The sequence below is a fragment of the Amborella trichopoda genome, chromosome 3 (assembly GCF_054954075.1).
Source record: "Amborella trichopoda isolate Santa Cruz 75 chromosome 3, AtrichopodaSantaCruz75HAP2 v2.0, whole genome shotgun sequence".
Classification (NCBI taxonomy): domain Eukaryota; kingdom Viridiplantae; phylum Streptophyta; class Magnoliopsida; order Amborellales; family Amborellaceae; genus Amborella; species Amborella trichopoda.
This window is the reverse complement of record NC_142338.1, coordinates 12,920,252-12,939,543: the sequence shown is the minus strand read 5'-3', so window position 1 is coordinate 12,939,543 and position 19,292 is coordinate 12,920,252. Positions and strand designations below refer to the sequence as shown.

The 19,292-nt window shown below is 42.5% G+C and overlaps 1 protein-coding gene across 2 annotated transcripts in view; it reads right to left on the bottom strand.

Moving 5' to 3' along the window:
- Positions 1 to 725: 725 nt before the first annotated feature.
- Positions 726 to 19,292, bottom strand: part of LOC18432566 (Galactose oxidase/kelch repeat superfamily protein) — a 34,055-nt gene continuing 15,488 nt past the window's right edge. Inside the window, exon 2 of one of the 2 annotated variants that reach the window (XM_020666295.2) lies at positions 726 to 1,249. In XM_020666295.2, the coding sequence (XP_020521954.1) occupies positions 973 to 1,249 (277 nt within the window). In that variant the 3' untranslated portion in view covers positions 726 to 972. The remainder of the gene's footprint in view (positions 1,250 to 19,292) is intronic. The other variant, XM_011624470.3, reaches the window with a different exon arrangement.

The following is a 19,292-nucleotide window of genomic DNA, read 5'->3' as shown; positions in this document are numbered from 1 at the left end:
AATGTACATACGGAAATATCGGTTCGAGTGAGGGGCCCTAATGGTTCCAATATTTGAAGCTTGTACTAGAAAAATGACGTAAAATTTTATTTTATAAAAAAAGGAAATTTTTCTGTTGACATGATTTATAGCTTTGTTTTTCTCTATTATTGATGATTTTATTTGTTTAAAGTTAATAAAAATAGTGGATTCAATATTCTAGAAGTTGTCAAGTTTAAGAATGTTTATTTGTATAAAATGTGGTGAGATCTTATTCTTTTGTATTTTGTATAATTACTTTTACATGGGGGTTACTGTAGTTTTTATTGGTACCTACTCTGCAATATTGTAATTTGACAAGGAAATAAATAGAAAGGATTGTATGTTACGAGGCTATTTATTTTTAGTATAAGGTTACAATCACTTTAAAATGCAATAACTCAAAATGTCATAGTATTCGAAAAATTTTGTTATAAAATTTATAACAAAACAATAACACATTCTCAACCACTGAATTTCAAATCTAACAGTCAATGATAATTGTAACCTTGTGCTAAAAGTAAATAGCCTCATTATAAACATTTTCAACAAGATGACTTCAAAATGGGACGTGGTTATTCTTGTCGAGAGACCTCCATCCAACCGAAAGAGCAAAGGACAAAAAAGACAAATGGCAGAATCATCCCTACGCGTTACAAGCACAATTTCCTCGTTGAAGAATTAAAATCAATAAATTTGCATGCATATACAAATCATGAACAACTTCCCCATTAAAATTTGCTGTCCAGTCAATGCTTTCACTGTACATCTATCTTTCAACTGTCAATGCTCTACATGATCATACAAATGCACGTACATTTCTGAACTGTAAGAAAATAGAGAGAGAGAGAGAGAGAGAGAGGGAGAGCAATACAACAAGATCTCCTTAATACATATCAACTTCAGACTGCACATAAGCAGGATGAGAATATATACACAACTGTCTTTTCTCCTTTAAAGGTGGATAGTACACATGGCAGCACATTTGAAGTCCAAGGGATTCTGGAAAGGCGGCTTAGTGTGCAAGAATCTCCAACTCCTCTTCCTTGGGTTGTAAACCTGAATTATCAACTTCATAGTGTAGCTCTTTTGATGATGACTTGTCGAAGGCATCATTACATGCAGCTGTCCGTTCAGCGCTGCAAATCCACAACTCAAATTTGAAGGGACCTTCTTTGGTAAGGTTGATTCCTTTAGCCATTTGTTTGAAACCGCATCAAATCTGCATAACCTTGCAAAGGACCCAACTCAGTGCCAGATTGAGGGTTCTATTCCCAATTGGTCACAAGGAACAGGTAGAATTGCAATAAAGAAGATGCAAATATTTGTGTCTACAATGCACTCTTCATAATGTGATACTCACGATGCATGTGATGATTTGTTTGCATTTTGGCATACACCAGATAATATCAGGTACACAGTAGATATCAAGACAGAAGCATACATGCTCTCAGAAAATTACCCAAAATTGCTTCTACTATCATGAGAAGTTATTAAAACTACACTGATTGCCCATTTTAACTTTTTTACTTCTACTATCATGAGAAGTTATTAAAACTACACTGATTGCCCATTTTAACTTTTTTACTACCTAGACCGAATTCCCTGAATGGAAAGGCAACACCCAATCTGAAGCCTCAACCACCTCTACTTATTTAGAGATAAGTTTCTCTACTCTAAACAGGTTCAGCTCTTCAAAGCAAGTTCAAATGAACCACCTGTAGATGAAACAGGTATATCCCTGTGAACATAGTTTGAAAAACTTGAATTGCAGTCCATGATTCCCAAAAGCGATTACTGTTTACTTAACGTCCTGTTTGCCAGCAAAGGCAAAGCACAAAAATGCCGCTGGCTTGGAACTAAGTCCAACCTAATGCCTACAGACAGTGAAGGCGGTATTTTTATGATCCATTTTGATATTGCAGGCCAACCACACACCCAAAAAAGAGTGAAAAGTACTTCAACAAAAAGAAGTAAATGAAATTGGAAGGCCTCAAACTGAACTACAGTGCCAAGCTGCAGGCCACAGTCCTTTGACACAATTCAGTACGAGACCAATTGTCAACTGGACTACAGGACCCCAAGCCCCATAGATTTTCCAAATTCATTGTCTCAACTTCCAATTCACCAGGAAAAAGACCATGTGAGAAATAGAACTTCAGGGCATCCTTGGCCATGCATGAAGGACATTGACAAACAAACTTATACTCACATAACCTCATCGTATATTTGCAGACAGTATAACATATGTAGCACCCCAATAGATTTTAAGCATGAAACTGGGGATGTCTGCAAACTTGTCAAAAGCCTGTTTCACGCCTGTTTTAAAGTCCATCTTGTCAGGACTTATATGCATGGCTAAACACGCCCACAGCTTAAGGTTTTGAGAAAAGTTATTGTATTAAATAGATGTTAAGAATATAAATAGTTTGAGGGCAAGGCACCACATCAAAATGTTCCTGCACAACTGAGTGTGTATTTCCATTCTTTTCAGCCTGTACAAATAAAATATCTGAGCAATAGGGATGGGAAAGGGAGAGACGCAGAGGGGTTCACAGTGTGGGATGATGCCAGATGGTGCATAGAACGACATAATTATGGCTCATGGCTCCTGCTTTTACCAGAAGTCAGCCTCAGAATTCGCCTCCCTCCAAGAGTGTGTGAAGGGGGCTAAAAGAAGGGGGGGCGATTACATCAAAACCTGGTCGAAAATGGGGCCTAGGTTCCATGGCCAATTAGCACTCATTGAGGCCCAAGAAATGACATTTTGAAATTGACCTTCTAGGCTTCTACCAAGAGGTTGGGATCCCATGCCGCATTGTATAGTTTCAAGCTTTAGTTTCAAGCCTTCCAGTAGTGTCACGGCTTCAGCCATCACTGAATTAACAACTCCATTTGGCCCTGAGGAGAGTAATGTACTCTACCAAAGTGGTTTCCAAACAACCCACTCATTCTAGGTCGGCTTGGGTTGCCTTCAAAGATGAACGTGATGTTGCCCTATGGGGGTGGAGTCCAAGTGTTCAACCTCAAAATGGCCATGGGTTCGAGGAAAGAATGTGTTTCCAGTTTAACAAAATCCTCCACTGACCAAATCCAAAATTCCTTGAGGTTTAAGGAATGGAAATGATCCTTTAAAAATTCCAAGCTCTTGAGTTTTCCCTCAAGAAATCCTAGAGTTTCTCTCTAGCCAAACGACCACAGGATGGCCAGATGGGTGGATCTCCACAGAACGAGACCAGAAGCTGGGAAGGGAAGGGAGTAGTATGCTAGGAAAAGTTGTTCAACGGAGTATAGCCACACCCAGGTCCAGCTACAGCGCTGAAGAGAGGCATGTCACATTTTGGAGGCTATGTTGCAGCATAGAATTAGGTGCTCTGTGGTCTCTTCAGCCTGCAAGCACATTGTGCATCGACTAGGAGCTGCAATAGGCTCAATTGAAGTTGGTCGAGTAAGAGCCTTCTTGAAGATAACTAACCACATAAAAGCCCGAACTTTCAGGGAAGCTGGCCTGGACCAGGCCCTATAGGAGGAGGCCACTGAGAAGGACCTCGATGCATTTGCAATCCAATCCATTTGATGGTTTCCTGCCCACAAGATATACTGCCCTCGAAGAATATCCAGGAATTCCATGAATTGTACTATCTCCTTGTCTGAGAGGTTGCCCCTGAATCTTGAGGTCCAAATAGTACAGCAACCACTAGCCTCACATGATTGAGATAACAGATCGTCTTCACTGCTGGTCGTGGAGAAAAGCCTGGGGAAGTGAGAGTCTAAGATAGACTACCCACCCAAAGGTTCTTTCCAACAGCTATTTGTCTCCCCATGTGTCTCTGGAATGAACATATCCCACAAAATCGGGATTGGCTGAGACAATGGCTTTCTAGGACCCCTGAGGCATTTGGCCTGGCTAGAACTCTCACAATCCCCCGAACTGTCCAAGTCGTATTTATGCAACAAAACCTGCTGCCACAAATTCCCTTGTCCATTGACAAATCTCCAACTACATCTGCCCAAGAGGCCAAGAGGGCAGTAAGTACAGATTCAAAGATTCCGTTCTTCTTGGGAAGGCACAATGTCTCCCATTTGACTAAGTAAACTCGTTGCCAGACCCTGACCAAAGGAAGGCTCTAATCAGTTTTCCAATGTAGTTGACTATTGAGATGGGCATATGGAATAGAGCCAATTGGAAGATAAGGATATTGGATAGGGTAGTCTTGATGAGGATGATTATAACCCCTAGAGAGATGCATTTCCAGGCTGTCAGTTCCCATCCAAAATGCTCCACAATGGGAAACCATGGAGCTTTGCGTGATTTCCCAATGCAAAGCAGGAGGCCCAAGGAATTACTTGTTAGGACGTTGGTGCTGCAGCCAAGCGTGTTAGCGAGTATTAAAGCATCTACCTGAGAGAGGCCCAACAAGCATTGAAGCATCTACCTGAGAGGCCCAACACCAAACAGCTTGACCTAATTATGTTTACCTTGAAGCCTCTAGAGAGTTCGGAAAGCCTTGAGAATAGCCATAAGTTGTTGATGTTTTATGGGTTGTATAGCATTTTTTGACCTAGCCTGAGGCCTTCTTCTCTCCCTCGTGGACAGTATTTTGGCATATTGTGCAGCGCTTTAACTTAATACAAAGTTTTAAAAGGCTATTTTTTTTTTTTTTGAATGTGTTAAAACTTTGTATTAAGTTATTGAACTGAGTGTGGTTGGAGAAATACAAAATCTGCATACTGAACATGTCATCGCGTACACACCTAGAAGATTTGAAGCCTTGAAGGAGAATATGATCAAACCCATTTGTTATGGATAGTCAAAAGGAACAGGAAAAGGGTCTCCTTGTCGAAGGGCTCTTTTTGCCTGATGCTGGCCGAGTTCATGCAGAAAATCTCATCGATGTTTAGGGCTTTAGAGGCATTTTTGGGCCTTTGTTGCTCAAGTTGTTTTCAGCTTATAGGGTTTATGTTCCCATTTCTGAAATGTGGTCATAATAGCGTTTTTTGACATCAGACATCAAGGGCAAAGGCAACAAATTTGGATGCAATTTTAATTAGAACCCCTAATTACATTAGGATTAGAATTAGGGAGTCCAAATAAAGCCTACAAATAGGAGCTGTCATAGGGTTTTTCATTCAAAGTTTATTATTGTTATTCCAAAACATTGTTCTTTAGAATTATGTTGAACTCGCAGAGCCATTGAACCTAAGGCTTGATAACTTCCATTAATTTTCAGTCAATATATCGTTTCTTTGATTTCTTATTGTCATTCGAATTTGCATCATCTGGTACCAGAGTAAGCTCATTTCCCAAAGCGTCATAGACCTTCGGCAAGTTGCACAATGGCTGCTAGAGGTCTAAGTGGTCATGGTGGAGGTGATGGATACACCACGCAGCAAGAAATCAGCAAACTAATAAGGAGACTTGGGGAACTGGTACACAAGTTGACCAAAGCCAATTAAGGAGACTCGAGGAACCAATGCACAAGGTGCATCAAAATCGATCCTATCAAGGTTCAGTCGCCATAAAGTGAGAAATCTGAGCCCAAGTTGGAGACTAACTCATTCCACAAGCCGGGTAGAGATGAATCTGATGCTTTTATAGATCGTTTGGTTAGAGCTCTGGAAGGTACAAATAGAGGGATAACGTGCCAGAATTTTCTGGAAAATTACAGCCTAATGAATTTTGGGATTGGATTGCTAGTAGTGAAACTCTTTTAGAGCAGAAAGAATTATCAGATGTCATCCCCTAATGTGGTGGCAGCAATTGGAAGCAGGTTGGATTAAAAAAGGATAAGATAAAATTACTACTTGGAAGAAGATATACAAGAAATTTGTATATTTGAAGGAGAAATTTGTACAAGAATTATATCAGAGTACACAGATTACTTCAACCTTTTGATAAGCTAAAATGAGATCCACAAGAATAATGATCAGCAACGTGAGTGGCCTCAAAATTCACATTCAAGATGAGCTAATAATGCATTGAATTCTCAGTTTCGGAGAAGCATATCAGTTGACATCATGAGTCAAGATTTAAAGAGAAGCACAGTAAATTTCTCTTATGGTCAAAGGTTTTCTCAGGGTCAAAAAGGATGCACTTCAAATCAAAAACAACGAGAGGTGGTTGGCTCAAGCTCTCAGTAGGTGAAGGATTTAAGGCAGGGAAAGGCTTGGAGGTGAACAAGCCCCTTCAAATTTGGGAATAGGGTCTGAAGTGTTCTACGGGTGGTGAGCTGGGAATGTCAGAGTGCCCTAAAAGGCAGGCTAGGACATAACTATAATTACAAGACGAATATTATGAAGGTGACACTGATGCAAGGGCCAATTTATGTGAAGAGCCTGATGAAGGACAAAGGGGGCATTGCTGAATTGTATCCCAATGAACATGAATTTCTCGTAATCAGGAAGTGTTGACCAATTCCAAAGGTGGTAGAAAAGCCATGGCTTTGCACCAATACAGCCCAAGACGAACTCTGCCATTGCCGCTCCCTGGATAAGAAAGGAGGAGAGTTCTGTTATGTTGGCAGCCAGCATACAAATTTTGCGACATCCCCTATCATGAATCCTAAGAATTATGGTTTGATAAAAGGTATGGCCCTTGATAGAGAGGAATGGTGGAATAGAATTCATGTAGCTGACACCATATAGTTGGATAAGGCTCGGATGAAGATGATGTACAGCCCAAGGCAAAAGTGTGCTTAATCACAATTGACAATGGAAGTTGCGACAATAAGGTGTCACAAAATATGGTGGATAAGCTGAAATTAAGTGCGAGAAATATGCACAAAATATGGTGGATAAGCTGAAATTAAGTGCGAGAAATATGCTTAGGCATACAAAATCTCAAGTCGCGACAATAAGGTGTCAAAAAATATGGTGGATAAGCTGAAATTAAGAGCGATAAATATGCTTCGGCATACAAAATCTCATGGTTGAAAAGGGATAATGAAGCTCCAGTTAAGTCCTGTGTCTGTGGTTAGTTATCTATTAGGAAAACCTACGAGGAGTCTATGTAGCATGAACTGTTGCCTATGGATGCATGTCATATACTATTAGGTAGCCCATAGAAGTAGGTACCCCATAGCAGTAGGATCATTCTACTATTCACCATGCAAAAACACAATAGGTATACCCTTTGGGAGGATGGGGTTAAGATTACCTTACAATTTTATTTGTTTTTGAAACTGTTACCTTACAATTGTTGAAGGAAAAGGATCATCTCAAACCCAAGAAGGGAGATGGAGAAGTTATACTCTCTTCAAGTTGGTTTCTTGAGGAATGCAGGGAGTATGGGGTAATGGATGCATTGGTAGCTAAAGAGGATTGTCATTTGAATGCTATTCCCACCCCTGTTATACACTTACTTGAGGTGTTTATGGATGTTATGCCTAAGGAGTTGCCAAATAGTTTGCCCCTACGAGAGATATTCAGCATTGTATTAATTTGGTCCCTGGTACTACTCTTCCTAACCTGCCACATTATCGTACGAGTCATGAAGAAAATGAAGAAATGCATAGGGGCCCTAGACCTTTCCTGGACAACCATTCTTTCCATGAAGAAAATGAAGAAATGCATAGGGGTTCATCCAAGAGAGTTTGAGTCCGTCTGACATGTTTCTTTTTTTTTTTTTTCTTTTGTTCATGCCAGTATTGCTACTTGCGAGCACAACATCAGTCTAGACCTGCAAATACACATCAGTCATCTCCCACTCAAAACAAGATAAGAGCATATGAATTAAGATAAAAAACCATGTACCTCGAATAATACTGAAATAATTCCACAATTTGCACACCGAAGAAGACTACACACATTCCAACCATTTGCAGGGTCCTATGGTAGTGTGGGTCCTAAACACCTTAATCTACAAAGGGTCATGAATGATGGAACACGAAGGGGTACATGAGACATTCTAGAACCCCAGTAAGAGAGTTGTGCCCCCTAGTTGATCAAGATGAGAGAGAGGGCAGGCACTATAAGAGACCAAGAAAGCTATAGTGAACATCCAAGTGGGCCCCATGGGGGTTCCTAAAGATGATTCCCTCATGAGAAAGCTAAATAGATGAGGATTACTTTCTATGCTTATGTGAAGTTCTTGCCATCCATTTAGTTTAGGATCTAGTTCTCTATTTCCTATACTAGTTGATTAGATAACATTATGTTTCTTGTTTGAATCATTTGCCAAGTGTTATAAGACTTGTAGCCTTAGTTGAGTAGGTTTAGAGGTCGTAAAAGTTGTAAAAATACATGAACAAGCCATTGGCTAAAGATGAAAGCATGTAGAAATAAGGGAAAGTATATAATGAGACCATTTACCTTCAGTACAAGGTGGTCACAATTAATCTTGACCATTGGATGTGAAATTGGGTGGGTGTATTTATTTCATTGACCAAGCTCAAAGTACAAAAGAAATTTTCTCGAACTTTGTGACATACCCAAACTATCAGATTTCACATCGGATGGTTGTAAGTAATTGTGACCTCCTTGTATAAAAGGTAAATGGTCTCATTGTATACAATCCTTAGAAACAAACAGTGACTGTGTTTTTTTCAATTGTTGGTGCTCCAACACAATGTGCTAGTTCTTCTTCCATGGTGTTGAAACTTGAAACCATAACCCCTTTATTTTGTTATGTTCTGATGCTTAACACAATCAAGAAACCCAAGTGACGCATAATGTTGATGTCTTGCACATTTAGGCCCATTTGTCTTCACCCTTCTCGAGAGCCAGCCCTCGTACACATTGTTCCCAAACCAGAACCAGGTACACCTATGTGCCATCTTCTTCCAAACCCTAAACCTAGAATGCCTTCTTCTTCATTCCTCTTTTATACCTCTCATCTCTTCATCTTCCCAACTATACGCCTACACTACAAACCCATCTTCATCATTTATTCATGCCACCCTCTCAACCTAGGCTGGACTTCCTTCATGATCCTCCGCTAACTCAAACCCACTTTATCATCCATGCCATCATCACACCCTTCAGAACCAACCCTAGTTTCCTTCACAAATTCCCTCCTCAAACCTTCTTATCATATCCTCAATGCTGGACTGATCAAACCCAGCAACACCATCCGGTTATCAAACCATACGGTAATTCAGGCCTACCATCTTATCCTTGACCCACAAATCATCCATGTACATCACCCACCTTAAGATTTTTCTTCTCAAACCTGAACATAAAACCCCATAATATTTCAAGGAAATATTCCTTTTCATATCAACCAAACAACCCCCCCCTAATTCTTACCCTGATTCCTCTAAGCCAGCACCTAAACTGCAGGTTCACCCTCAACCTTTGGAACTGGTAAAATCCAACACGTTACTCTTAGATTTGAGTTTTGAACTCAGCCACTAAACCTCAACCCCAACTTTCCAATTTCATACCCAACAACACTAGACTTCACAAGTTACAGTGCCCATCCAATTCAATCGAATAAACCCTTGTGCCCTGATAACTTATCTCAATCCATTCATTGCCTTGGCCAAGCCCACCAAACCATACATATACTCATGCAGAGATCTAGATTGTAGAACTTGTACCTACATCATATACATGTCATCAATGTATTTGCTTTAGTTGGAAATTCCAACATTTAGGAGACACTTCTACATACACACTCAAGCAAGAAATTAGAGTCTTAGAATCTTTGGGAAAAGGCTCAGATGATGGAGATAGTTCTACATACACATTGAAAGCCAATCCCAAATAGTTGGAATAAGGCTCGGATGATGATGATGATGACATAAATTAGGGTAACATGCGATTATTGGGATAAGGCTCGGATGATGATGACATAAATTAGGTAACACGCCATTGTTTGCAATTTGATAGTGTATCAGCAAGGGGCAATTCTCCCACTACTATACAAAGAACAAACAGCCACACAAGACCAAGGTAAGACTGCCAACCAGCAGGAATCCCCATGAGTTATAATTATCATGTGAGGAAGTTTGGATAACAAAAATGACAACATCTGTATTGAACTTCTACACAGGAGACAACACTTGCTATGGGTTGTTTGTAACAGTCAGTTTGTTCTGTTGATTAATCCGTTGCATTTTATTTATTGAATATGATACCTGGGTATTGATATTGTGAAGTATTCATGTTAGGTGGAATGTAACTTTTATTAGCAATCAGAAATACACAGCTCATATCTTCAACCTTCTCTTGCAACTCTTGTTTATCATGCATCTGACCCATTCAGATCATATGGTATCTCTGCCTCGCTTATTTTCACTAATAAAACTTAAAAAAGAAAGAAAAAGGAGGGAAATTGCTCAGTGACAAATGTAAAAAAACAGAAAAGAGGAAAATAAATGCAACATGAAAACTAAAGAAGAAATAATAAAAGAAAAACTCATTAGAGAGGTCAGAGGACCCTCCCTTTTATTCTATTAAAATTGGTCAATTTAGCATATAGATGTCTTTCTAAGAGCGTGTGCTAATGTTTGGACATTTACTTCTCCGTTATGATTGCATTCCTTGTTTTTCCATGATTTCATCCACCACATGAAAGACTCCACAGTTTAGGGGGTCTAGTGCTGGAAAAATTCAAACCATAGAACTATTATTCCCAACATTGGCCATTAGTAAGATACCTTCTGTTAGCTTTTGAGTTCCATATGTTTTAAAACAATCATGTTTTTACTACATAAGTTTGTGGTCATGAGGACTACAATGATGAATAGCATTGTGAATAATATTGCGCGAGTGCATAATATGGTCCTCTTAGTATGGCTCATGAGGACCACACTCTACTTTCACCAACGTTTGCAACGCATTAGTTGTGTCACTATAGCATATATACGTCACAGTGAAACCTAAAATTAAATGCACAGTGAATCTGCACAAGTGTCACTTTAAAAATTAAAGTAATGAACAGTAAATAATAAAATAATAAAATAATAAAAAGTTATGAACAGTAGTTACAGGTGGTATTATTTTTCGATAACGTAAAAAGCATATTACAGTGTTACCATGTGAAAACACATCTTACTGTGCTACCACGTAAAAAAACATACTACTGTTCTACCATGTGAAAATGCATATTATTGTGTTACCATGTGAAAACGCATACTACTGAGCAATTTTTAATAATTAAAAATTGCAACTTCTCTCTAAGTAAGCAAAGATTTTGTTCCTGAAAAGTAAGAAGAAAATAAGAAAATCAAGCGTAAGAGAATTGTAAATTCTCTTTGTGAGAAGATTATAGCCAAGCACATTGAGAGTAAGGTTGTCATCATTCAGTTTGAAGAACAATCTAAAGCAATTTTTTGTTAATTTTAATTGTACTAAAAAATTTCTAGGACTCTATTATTCTATAATAAAGGATTTTGTAGTTATTTCCAATCGATGTTTGTAATTGTTTTACCGATTGAAAAGAAAATCAGTAATTAGGCTGGGTTATGGACAAGTTACTGAGAGTGCAACTTGGTAACTTAAAATTGAAATAGTAAACCTAGTTGTATTTTGGGAGTTTACTTGTAGCAACCGATTTTATCTCGAAAATTTACCGAGTCGGGGGCATGTAACACTTCGAAGAAAGCGATAACCATCTCGTAACTCCAAGTATTCTTTATGAATCGTTTTTTAAGTTTCTAAATTTCTATACTTTTGCTATAGAAAGAATTTTGAAACAACTCATAAAATCAACAATTGCGAAGTGTTAAAAAGTTTTACACGAGATGCCTACTAGAATTGTTGATTTTATGAGTTGTTCAAAAATTATTTTATAGCAAAATTTTAAAAATTCAAAAACCTAAAAAGCAACTCATAAATATCAATTAACCTACTAGAAAAAAACAACTCATAAATAATACCTAGAGGCACGAGATGGTTCTCACTTTCTTCGAAGTGTTAGATGCCCCAGACTCAGTAAATTTTCGAGATGCAATCAATCCTGACAAGTATACTCCCAAGATACATCCAGATTTAGTATTTCAATTTTAAGTTACCGAGTTGCATTCTCCATAACTTGTTCGTAACCACAACTCAATTACTTATTTACTTTCCAATAGGTAAAACAATCACAAACATCGATTGGAAATAACTATAAAAATCCTTTATTCCAAAATAATAGAGTTTTAAAAATTTTCTGGCAGAATTAAAATTAATCATAAATTACCTCAGATTGTTTTTCAAATTCAACAATGACAACCATACTGAAATCAATTTTAATTGTAGAGGGCTAGATTAATTCAAGCCATGAAAGTCTCTTCTCCCGTCTCTCTCTCCTCCCCTCTCGCCTCCCATCTTCCTACCTGCTGAAACGATATCTACAAGCTTTATTCTAGGACCTCACCATCCTCCTCCCTTCTCCCCCCCAGCTGAGATCCTCGCTTACCTCCTCCCTTCCTTCTTCCCATCCCTTCCCTAAGGCCTCTTTCTCCTAGGTTGAAGCCTCCACTAAGCCTGTTATTTTGCGCACTTGGTCCAATCCCCCTCCCCGGCTTCAAGAGCAAAGGCAATGCAGTTCTGTTTGGTCCCCTTTCTCCCCTTCTGTATCTCCATTGATCCGAAAGAGATTGAAAGATCACAACCTAAACTGCTCGCTTCTCTGGTTGGATGCTTCCAGCCTGCGCGCCATAACATCAGAGGCATTGAAATGGTAGCACAAAAATACTGGAGGGAACCTGATCTCACATGCAGTCGCCTCGCTAATGGCGAAATCCTCTTCTCCTTCCCCTCTTTGAGCAGCGCCCAAATCGCTCTTCAAGATTCTAATTCCTTTTCTTTTCATGAAGCCTATTGCCGCCTTCGCCCTTGGTCGTCGTCGAAGGCGTCTTTCAGGAAAGAAAGGGTGTGGTTAACTTTCAACAACATCCCCCTCCAGGCTTGGACACCAGACACTTTCCACCGCCTCACAGACGCGTATGGTACCTTTATCTTGATCCACTGGATCTCGATCAAAACCCTCCCCATGGGCTCTATTAGAGCTCTGGTGGAAGTCTTGGACCCTCTTTTGATTCCCAAAACTCTATGGCTCGAAGCCAATGACCTTTATTTCCCTATCTCTACCATCTGGACCCTGGTTTCCCCTCCATCCCCTGATTTCCTTCACCATACCACCCTCTCCAAACCTAAGGTCACAAAGGAAGCTTCTTGGAACCTGGTCTCAAAGAAAGCTCGTCTGAGCAGAGGACGCCGTCGGACTCATGAGAGGTCGTTTGTCAATGGTAGCCTCAAAGCCGCCCAACCTCATCTGTTGGCCCTGTCTCCGGCCCAACCAACTCCGCCGTCCATGCCTAGTGAAGGGCAGGCCTCCTCTGACCCGCTTCCTAGGGTGCAGGTCCCCCAACCAGCCCCTTAGGGCTTCCTTACTCACCTCTCGTCGACCCGAAAAAGAGGCCCGCAAGGACCTTTTGCCTCTCTCCTCAGGTACCACTTCTGACCCAGGCCTGTCTTTTTCGAAAGATCCCTCCTCTTGCCTCGAGACCCCCTGACCTGTTGCCCCTTCCTCTCCCTCCCCGACAAATGTGGCGACCTCTCCCCTCCCTGGACACGCGTCATACGTGGTTCCCTCCAGCCCACTGACATGTTCAACGTCGTCTGACGCCACTCACCTCCCCCCTTCGCCTTTTCCCCTCCCTCCTCGTGTCCCTTCCACGAACCTGCCACTGCCCATCTCACCCTCGACTGTTGCACCTAGCCACCCGTCCTCCTCGAGCCCCCCTTGCACACCCGTCACCTGAGCCATCCCTGTCTTCTCCCTCCGCCACCAACCTGTCCTTGCATGTTCCCCCCTTTAACTTACCTCTCTCGTTGTCCCCTCCCCTACCCCCCTGCTCCTCTCTCTTCTACCCTGACCCCTCTAGCCCTTCCTTTTCCCAGCTAGAGGCTGAAAAGGTTTCTCCCTCGTCACCTCGACGTTTCTCTTCCTCCTCCAGTCAGCTACTTTCTTTGCCGCCGCACACTCCTTTCCCCCCTATCTCTATAACCTTCCTCCCTCTCCGCCTTTCTGACTTCTCTCTGCCCCGCCATTCCCCTGACGAACCTACTGACTCTTCTCTATTTCCCCTATGGACCACAACCTCCTTCCCCAAGGTATCGTGACCACCCATTCTTGGGACCTCCCTCCCTCGGATACTGACTCCCTCTCCTCCATGTTGGCCCCCTTTCTCCCCTATACCCCCCCCCCCACCTGGTTCGCTTCACCAGAGTCAACTCCCTTCACCTCACCTGGCCCTCTTACCACTCCACCCTTATCGCTACCCTCTCCTCCATCCAGACATACCACTACCTCGCCTACCTTCCCTCTTCCATTTCGCCCATCCCTTGGCCTCCCCACCCAGTCACTCAACAGGAGTTCAGTTTGCCTGTCCACCTCCCCTACCCTTATCAGGAGCATGTCCCTCTCTCGGACCTACCCCCAGTAGACCTGTCTCTCCCCCAACCTCAGTCGAGGGGTCCCCTTGCCTCCACTACTTCTCAGGAGATCGAGCCCTTTTCAGCACCTAGCTCACCTCGTGAACCACTCCCTCATCTACCCCCTAACTTCTACCCTCCCCTCAGCCCTGAGTCGCAGCCACAACATTTTGAGGACCTCCCTAGTGACCCTAGTCAGCCTATTCCCTATCCCCCACGCGTAGCAGAAGATCCCAGCCATAGGGAGTATGAGGTTGTTGCCGACAGGAACTCTAACATCGAAGACAAGATGAAAGAGAAGTACAGAATCATGGGCTTTCACCACGAAGGCCCAAAAGGCCCAAGCCACAAGTTCATGACTGCAGATGCACACAACAGGCTTAAGGTAAGACCTAAAGGTCAAAGAGAACTGCTTAGCCATTTTCCTTCCACCTCCTTCCAGGACAAGCCTTGCCGGGACTCCCTTGTCTTCCTCCCAACCTCCTTCCCTAAGAGGTCCTCCAAACTGGCCCCATCCCCACGCCCCTCCTCTCTCCTATGAAGATTGTAACTTGAAACGTTAGGGGACTGGGTCACCAGTCAAAGAAGAATGTTGTCCAAGACATCTCTCTTAAATACTCCCCCTCGGTTCTGGCCCTTGTTGAAACCAAACAACCTGAGCTCAATTTACAACTCATTCGCCAAATATGGGGAAATCTTCCTTCCCATATTTGGGTAATCTAGGTACCGCTAGGACACAACCTCATCTCCTCACATGTTGGCGACTTCTTGGTCACTGTTCTACTTTCCACCTTGACCAATGGTTCATCTCGAAAATTCACGGAAGTTTAAGGCCCAAATACTTCTTCCATCAGACAGTTTTTGGGCTGAATTGGACCACGTTGCTGCTCTTCCTAATCCTTCCTGATGTTTGGGAGGAAATTTCAAGGTCACCAGATGGTTCCATGAGCGAAACACCTCCTCTTCCATCTCTCGGGATATGAGGGATTTCACGGATTTCATCAACAAAAATGCTCTCATGGACATTCCTCTCAAGGCAGCCAATTCACGTGGTCTAACCACTTTGCTAGCCCTTCCCTCTCCAAACTTGACCGCTTCCTCTTCTCTACCGAATGGGATCTAATGTTCCCGGGGTCCAAGCCTTAACTCTAACCAAACCTATTTCTGACCACCGTCCCATTCTCCTAGATACCAATGCTATTCTAAGAGGCCCAAAACCTTTTAGATTTGAACTTCACTGGCTGGAAGAAGCCTCCCTCCATTCTCAGATACCCATCTGGTGGGACTCTTTCTCGCTTCAGGTCAGAGGTAGAGCCAAATATAGACTTCAAACCAAAATCCAGTTCCTAAAAGCCTCCCTAAAAACCTGGAGTAAAACCTTACCTAGCAATTTCTCTCAAACCGAATCACTTCACTTGGATACTATCCAACGCCTTGACCGCTTGGAAGAATCCACAGCCCTTGATGACTCGGAACTTAACCTCAGGGCCCAGTCCAAAATCGATTACCTATTTACCCTTAAAAAGGAAAAGATCTACTGGTTCCAAAGATTCAAGGTTAAATGGTTAAAAACAGGCGATCAAAACTCAACTTTTCTTTCACCGGATAGCAAATTGTCACAGGAGGGACAACACCATCTTAGTGCTCAAAGTCAACAATAGCTTTTTGACACAACCACTACAAATTGAGTAGGCCATCTTAGATTTCTTCCAATCTCTTTACTCTCAACCCACTAGCCCGAAGCCTAGAATGGAGGATCTTACCTTCCTGACTTTGAGTGAGGACTTAGCAGCTTCTTTGGAATAACCTTTCACCGAGGAGGAGATCCTTCAAGCTCTTAAAGCCCTCGCCGTTGACAAAGCCCCAGGTCCTGATGGATTCCCTATCGCCCCTTTCAAAACTTTCTGGTGTACCTTCTGTCCTGACTTCCTCAATTTCTTCTAGGAATTCTTTCATAGAGGAATCATTCACAAAGCCATTAATGCCACCTTCATAGCCCTGGTGCTTAAAATCGAAGGGGCTGAGGAAATCAAGGACTTTCAACCCATTAGTCTCCTAAATTCCACCTACAAAATTCTGGCTAAAGTCCTAGCCTCAAGACTCCAAAAAGTACTACCAACTGTCATCTCCCCTTCCCAATCTGCCTTTATCCAAGATAGGCAGATCTTGGACGGGGTTCTGGTAGCTAATGAATGTCTCCACTGTAGACACCTAGCTAAGAAACCAGGTTGAATCTTCAAAATAGATTGGGAAAAAGCCTATGATCATGTAGACTAGTCTATCTTGGATGAAACCATGTCGAGGATGGGCTTCAGAGATTGGTGGAGAAGGTGGATGAAGGGATGCTACTCCAACCCCCATTTATCCATCCTCATTAATGGATCACCCAAGGGTTTCTTCCCGGCTCATAAGGGGCTCCGCCAAGGGGACCCCCTCTCCCCTTTCCTCTTTGCCATTGTCGCGAAAGTCTTCTCTAGATCCCTCTCCCGCCTCTACCAGAATGGTCTCCTCTCTGGCTTCACCACTAGTAACCAAGGGCCCTTGGTGTCTCACCTGCAATACGCAGATGACACACTGGTTTTCCTAGACGCCACCCGAGAGGAGGTCGACATCCTCAAACTCTTCCTCCAGTGCTTCCAAACTGATACAGGGTTCAAAGTTAACATGAGTAAATCCAAAATGATGGGCATAGCCTTATCTTCTAACGAGGTGGCTACCCTTATTCCATACTAGAACTGCAAAGTGGAAGTTCTCCCCTCCACTTACCTGAGTCTTCCTCTGGGGCTAGGGAAACCCAAAAAAGACTTTGGTTCCAGGTACTTGACAAAGTAGAGACACGTCTTTCCACTTAAAAAGGTAGATATCTCTCACCAGTAGGTAAAGTAACCCTGATCAAGGCTACCATGGCAGACACCCCAGTATACCTCATGTCTTTATTCCAGATGCCGGCATAGGTGGCCAATTGCATAGAACAAGTTATGCGTAATTTCCTCTGTTCAGGCCAGGCGGAGAAGACAAAATTTCACCTGGTAGCCTGGGATAACATTTGTCTACCAAGAAAACAAGGGGGTTTAGGGATTTGAATCCTCAGAAAGCACAACACAGCTCTTCTAGGCAACTGGTGGTGACGCTTGCCAACTCAACCGAATGCTCTCTGGGCTCAAATATTACGCAAAAAATACAAGATCCAAGATGACACTTGGGTTCCAGAGAGCATTCAAAAACAGAGGGCGTCTAAAGTGTGGCTGTCTTTAGCTTCTTCCCTACCACAGTTCAGAAGGCACACTAGATTCTGGACGGACCTCTGGATTGGTACTTCACCCTTGTGCAAGGCCTTCCCTACCCTCTTCTCCCTCTCCACCGACTGTAACTCCTCTATCGCCAAGGAATTGCCCCTCATGGGTGGCAGAAGAACCTAGCGTCCTTTCCGTAGAAATCTTTCTGAGGATGAGTGCACTCAGTTCCTACATCTACTGGGTGTACCGTATACTCCCATTTCCTCCCCTCCTCCGGCAGTGACTCTTTGGTTTGGAGCCTTTCCCCTTCTGGCCTTTTTTCAGTAGCCTCTTTCTACAAGGCCCTCATTCAACCCCCAACTTTGCCCCTAAACCCCACTTCTATCCTGTCAAAAGTGTGGTCCACCATAGCCTCACCAAAGATCCAGTTCTCTAGTTGGATCACAAAGAGCCCTCACAATTGACCAATTACAAAGAAGAGGTCTCTCCTTACCAAACAGATGTGCTCTATGTCTCTGTGAGGAGGAATCTAACCACCACCTATTCATTCTTTGCGACTCTTCCAAACTCTGATCACTTGTTCTCCAGCTTTTCGGCCTCCAATGGGTTACCCCAACCACGGTCAAAGCACTCTTCACCCACAATTTTGCTTCTCAGTGGCCTGTGGGTGGGAAAACTTTATGGAAGGCCACGGTGGCTGCTACAATATGGTCTCTCTGACTGGAAAGTAACAATAGGATCTTCAACGGCGCTCCTTCAACAGCCAGCCCTCTTCCACAAGATAGTCTCATTAACCACCTTCTGGGTCTCTCAACACAAATCCTTCTCGAGCATCCCAAGGAACACTTTTTCCCCTCAATGGCAAAACCTTCTTAAGCATAGACCTCCCAAACCCCCAAGATTTAGCAGATGGCAAACCCCACCTGAAGGCACCATCAAACTTCGATGGTTGTTCCTTACGTAACCCTGGTCCCTCAGGCGCTGGGGGCGTATTTAGAGACAGTCAAGGCAATGTCCTTACTCTTTCGTCGCATCTAGGAACTTTCGACTCCCAATATGCAAAAGCCATGGCTCTGTTACTGAGATTGAGAAACCTTAATTCCTCTTGGGGCTCTACACTGATAGTGGAAGAAGATTCTTCTAACACCATATCCTAGGTAAGAGGCTTGTCCCCCCCTCCTTGGCAACTGTCCTCAATCTTTGATGAAATTCCCATTTATGCAAGGATACCAGCGTCTTATGGCAGCATACCTGAAAGATGTCCAACAATCTAGCAGATCTACTGGCGAAGGAGGGAGCTAGTTTGCATTTGGACTCCTAGACTAGGTACAACCCCTTTTTTGTTCAGGACCTCAGCTGTAGTGACTCCTAGCCTAGGTCCAACTCCTTTTTTGTTCAGGACCTCAGCCGTACAGATTAGCACCTCTCTCATCGAGTAACCCTTTGCTCAGTTTTTTGTAAATCTCTTTGTAAATCTTGTAACATGGGCACTTCTTATAAGCCTTTACTAATAATGGAAGACTAATGTATTTTTTTACTGTTAGCCACTAGGGAGGGTGTGCTTACAGTCTTACTCTTTGTAAACTCCCATAGCAATACAATGTTAACAGTTATAAAAAAAAAACAATGACAACCATACTTTCAATGTGCTTGGCTACAATCTTCTCACAA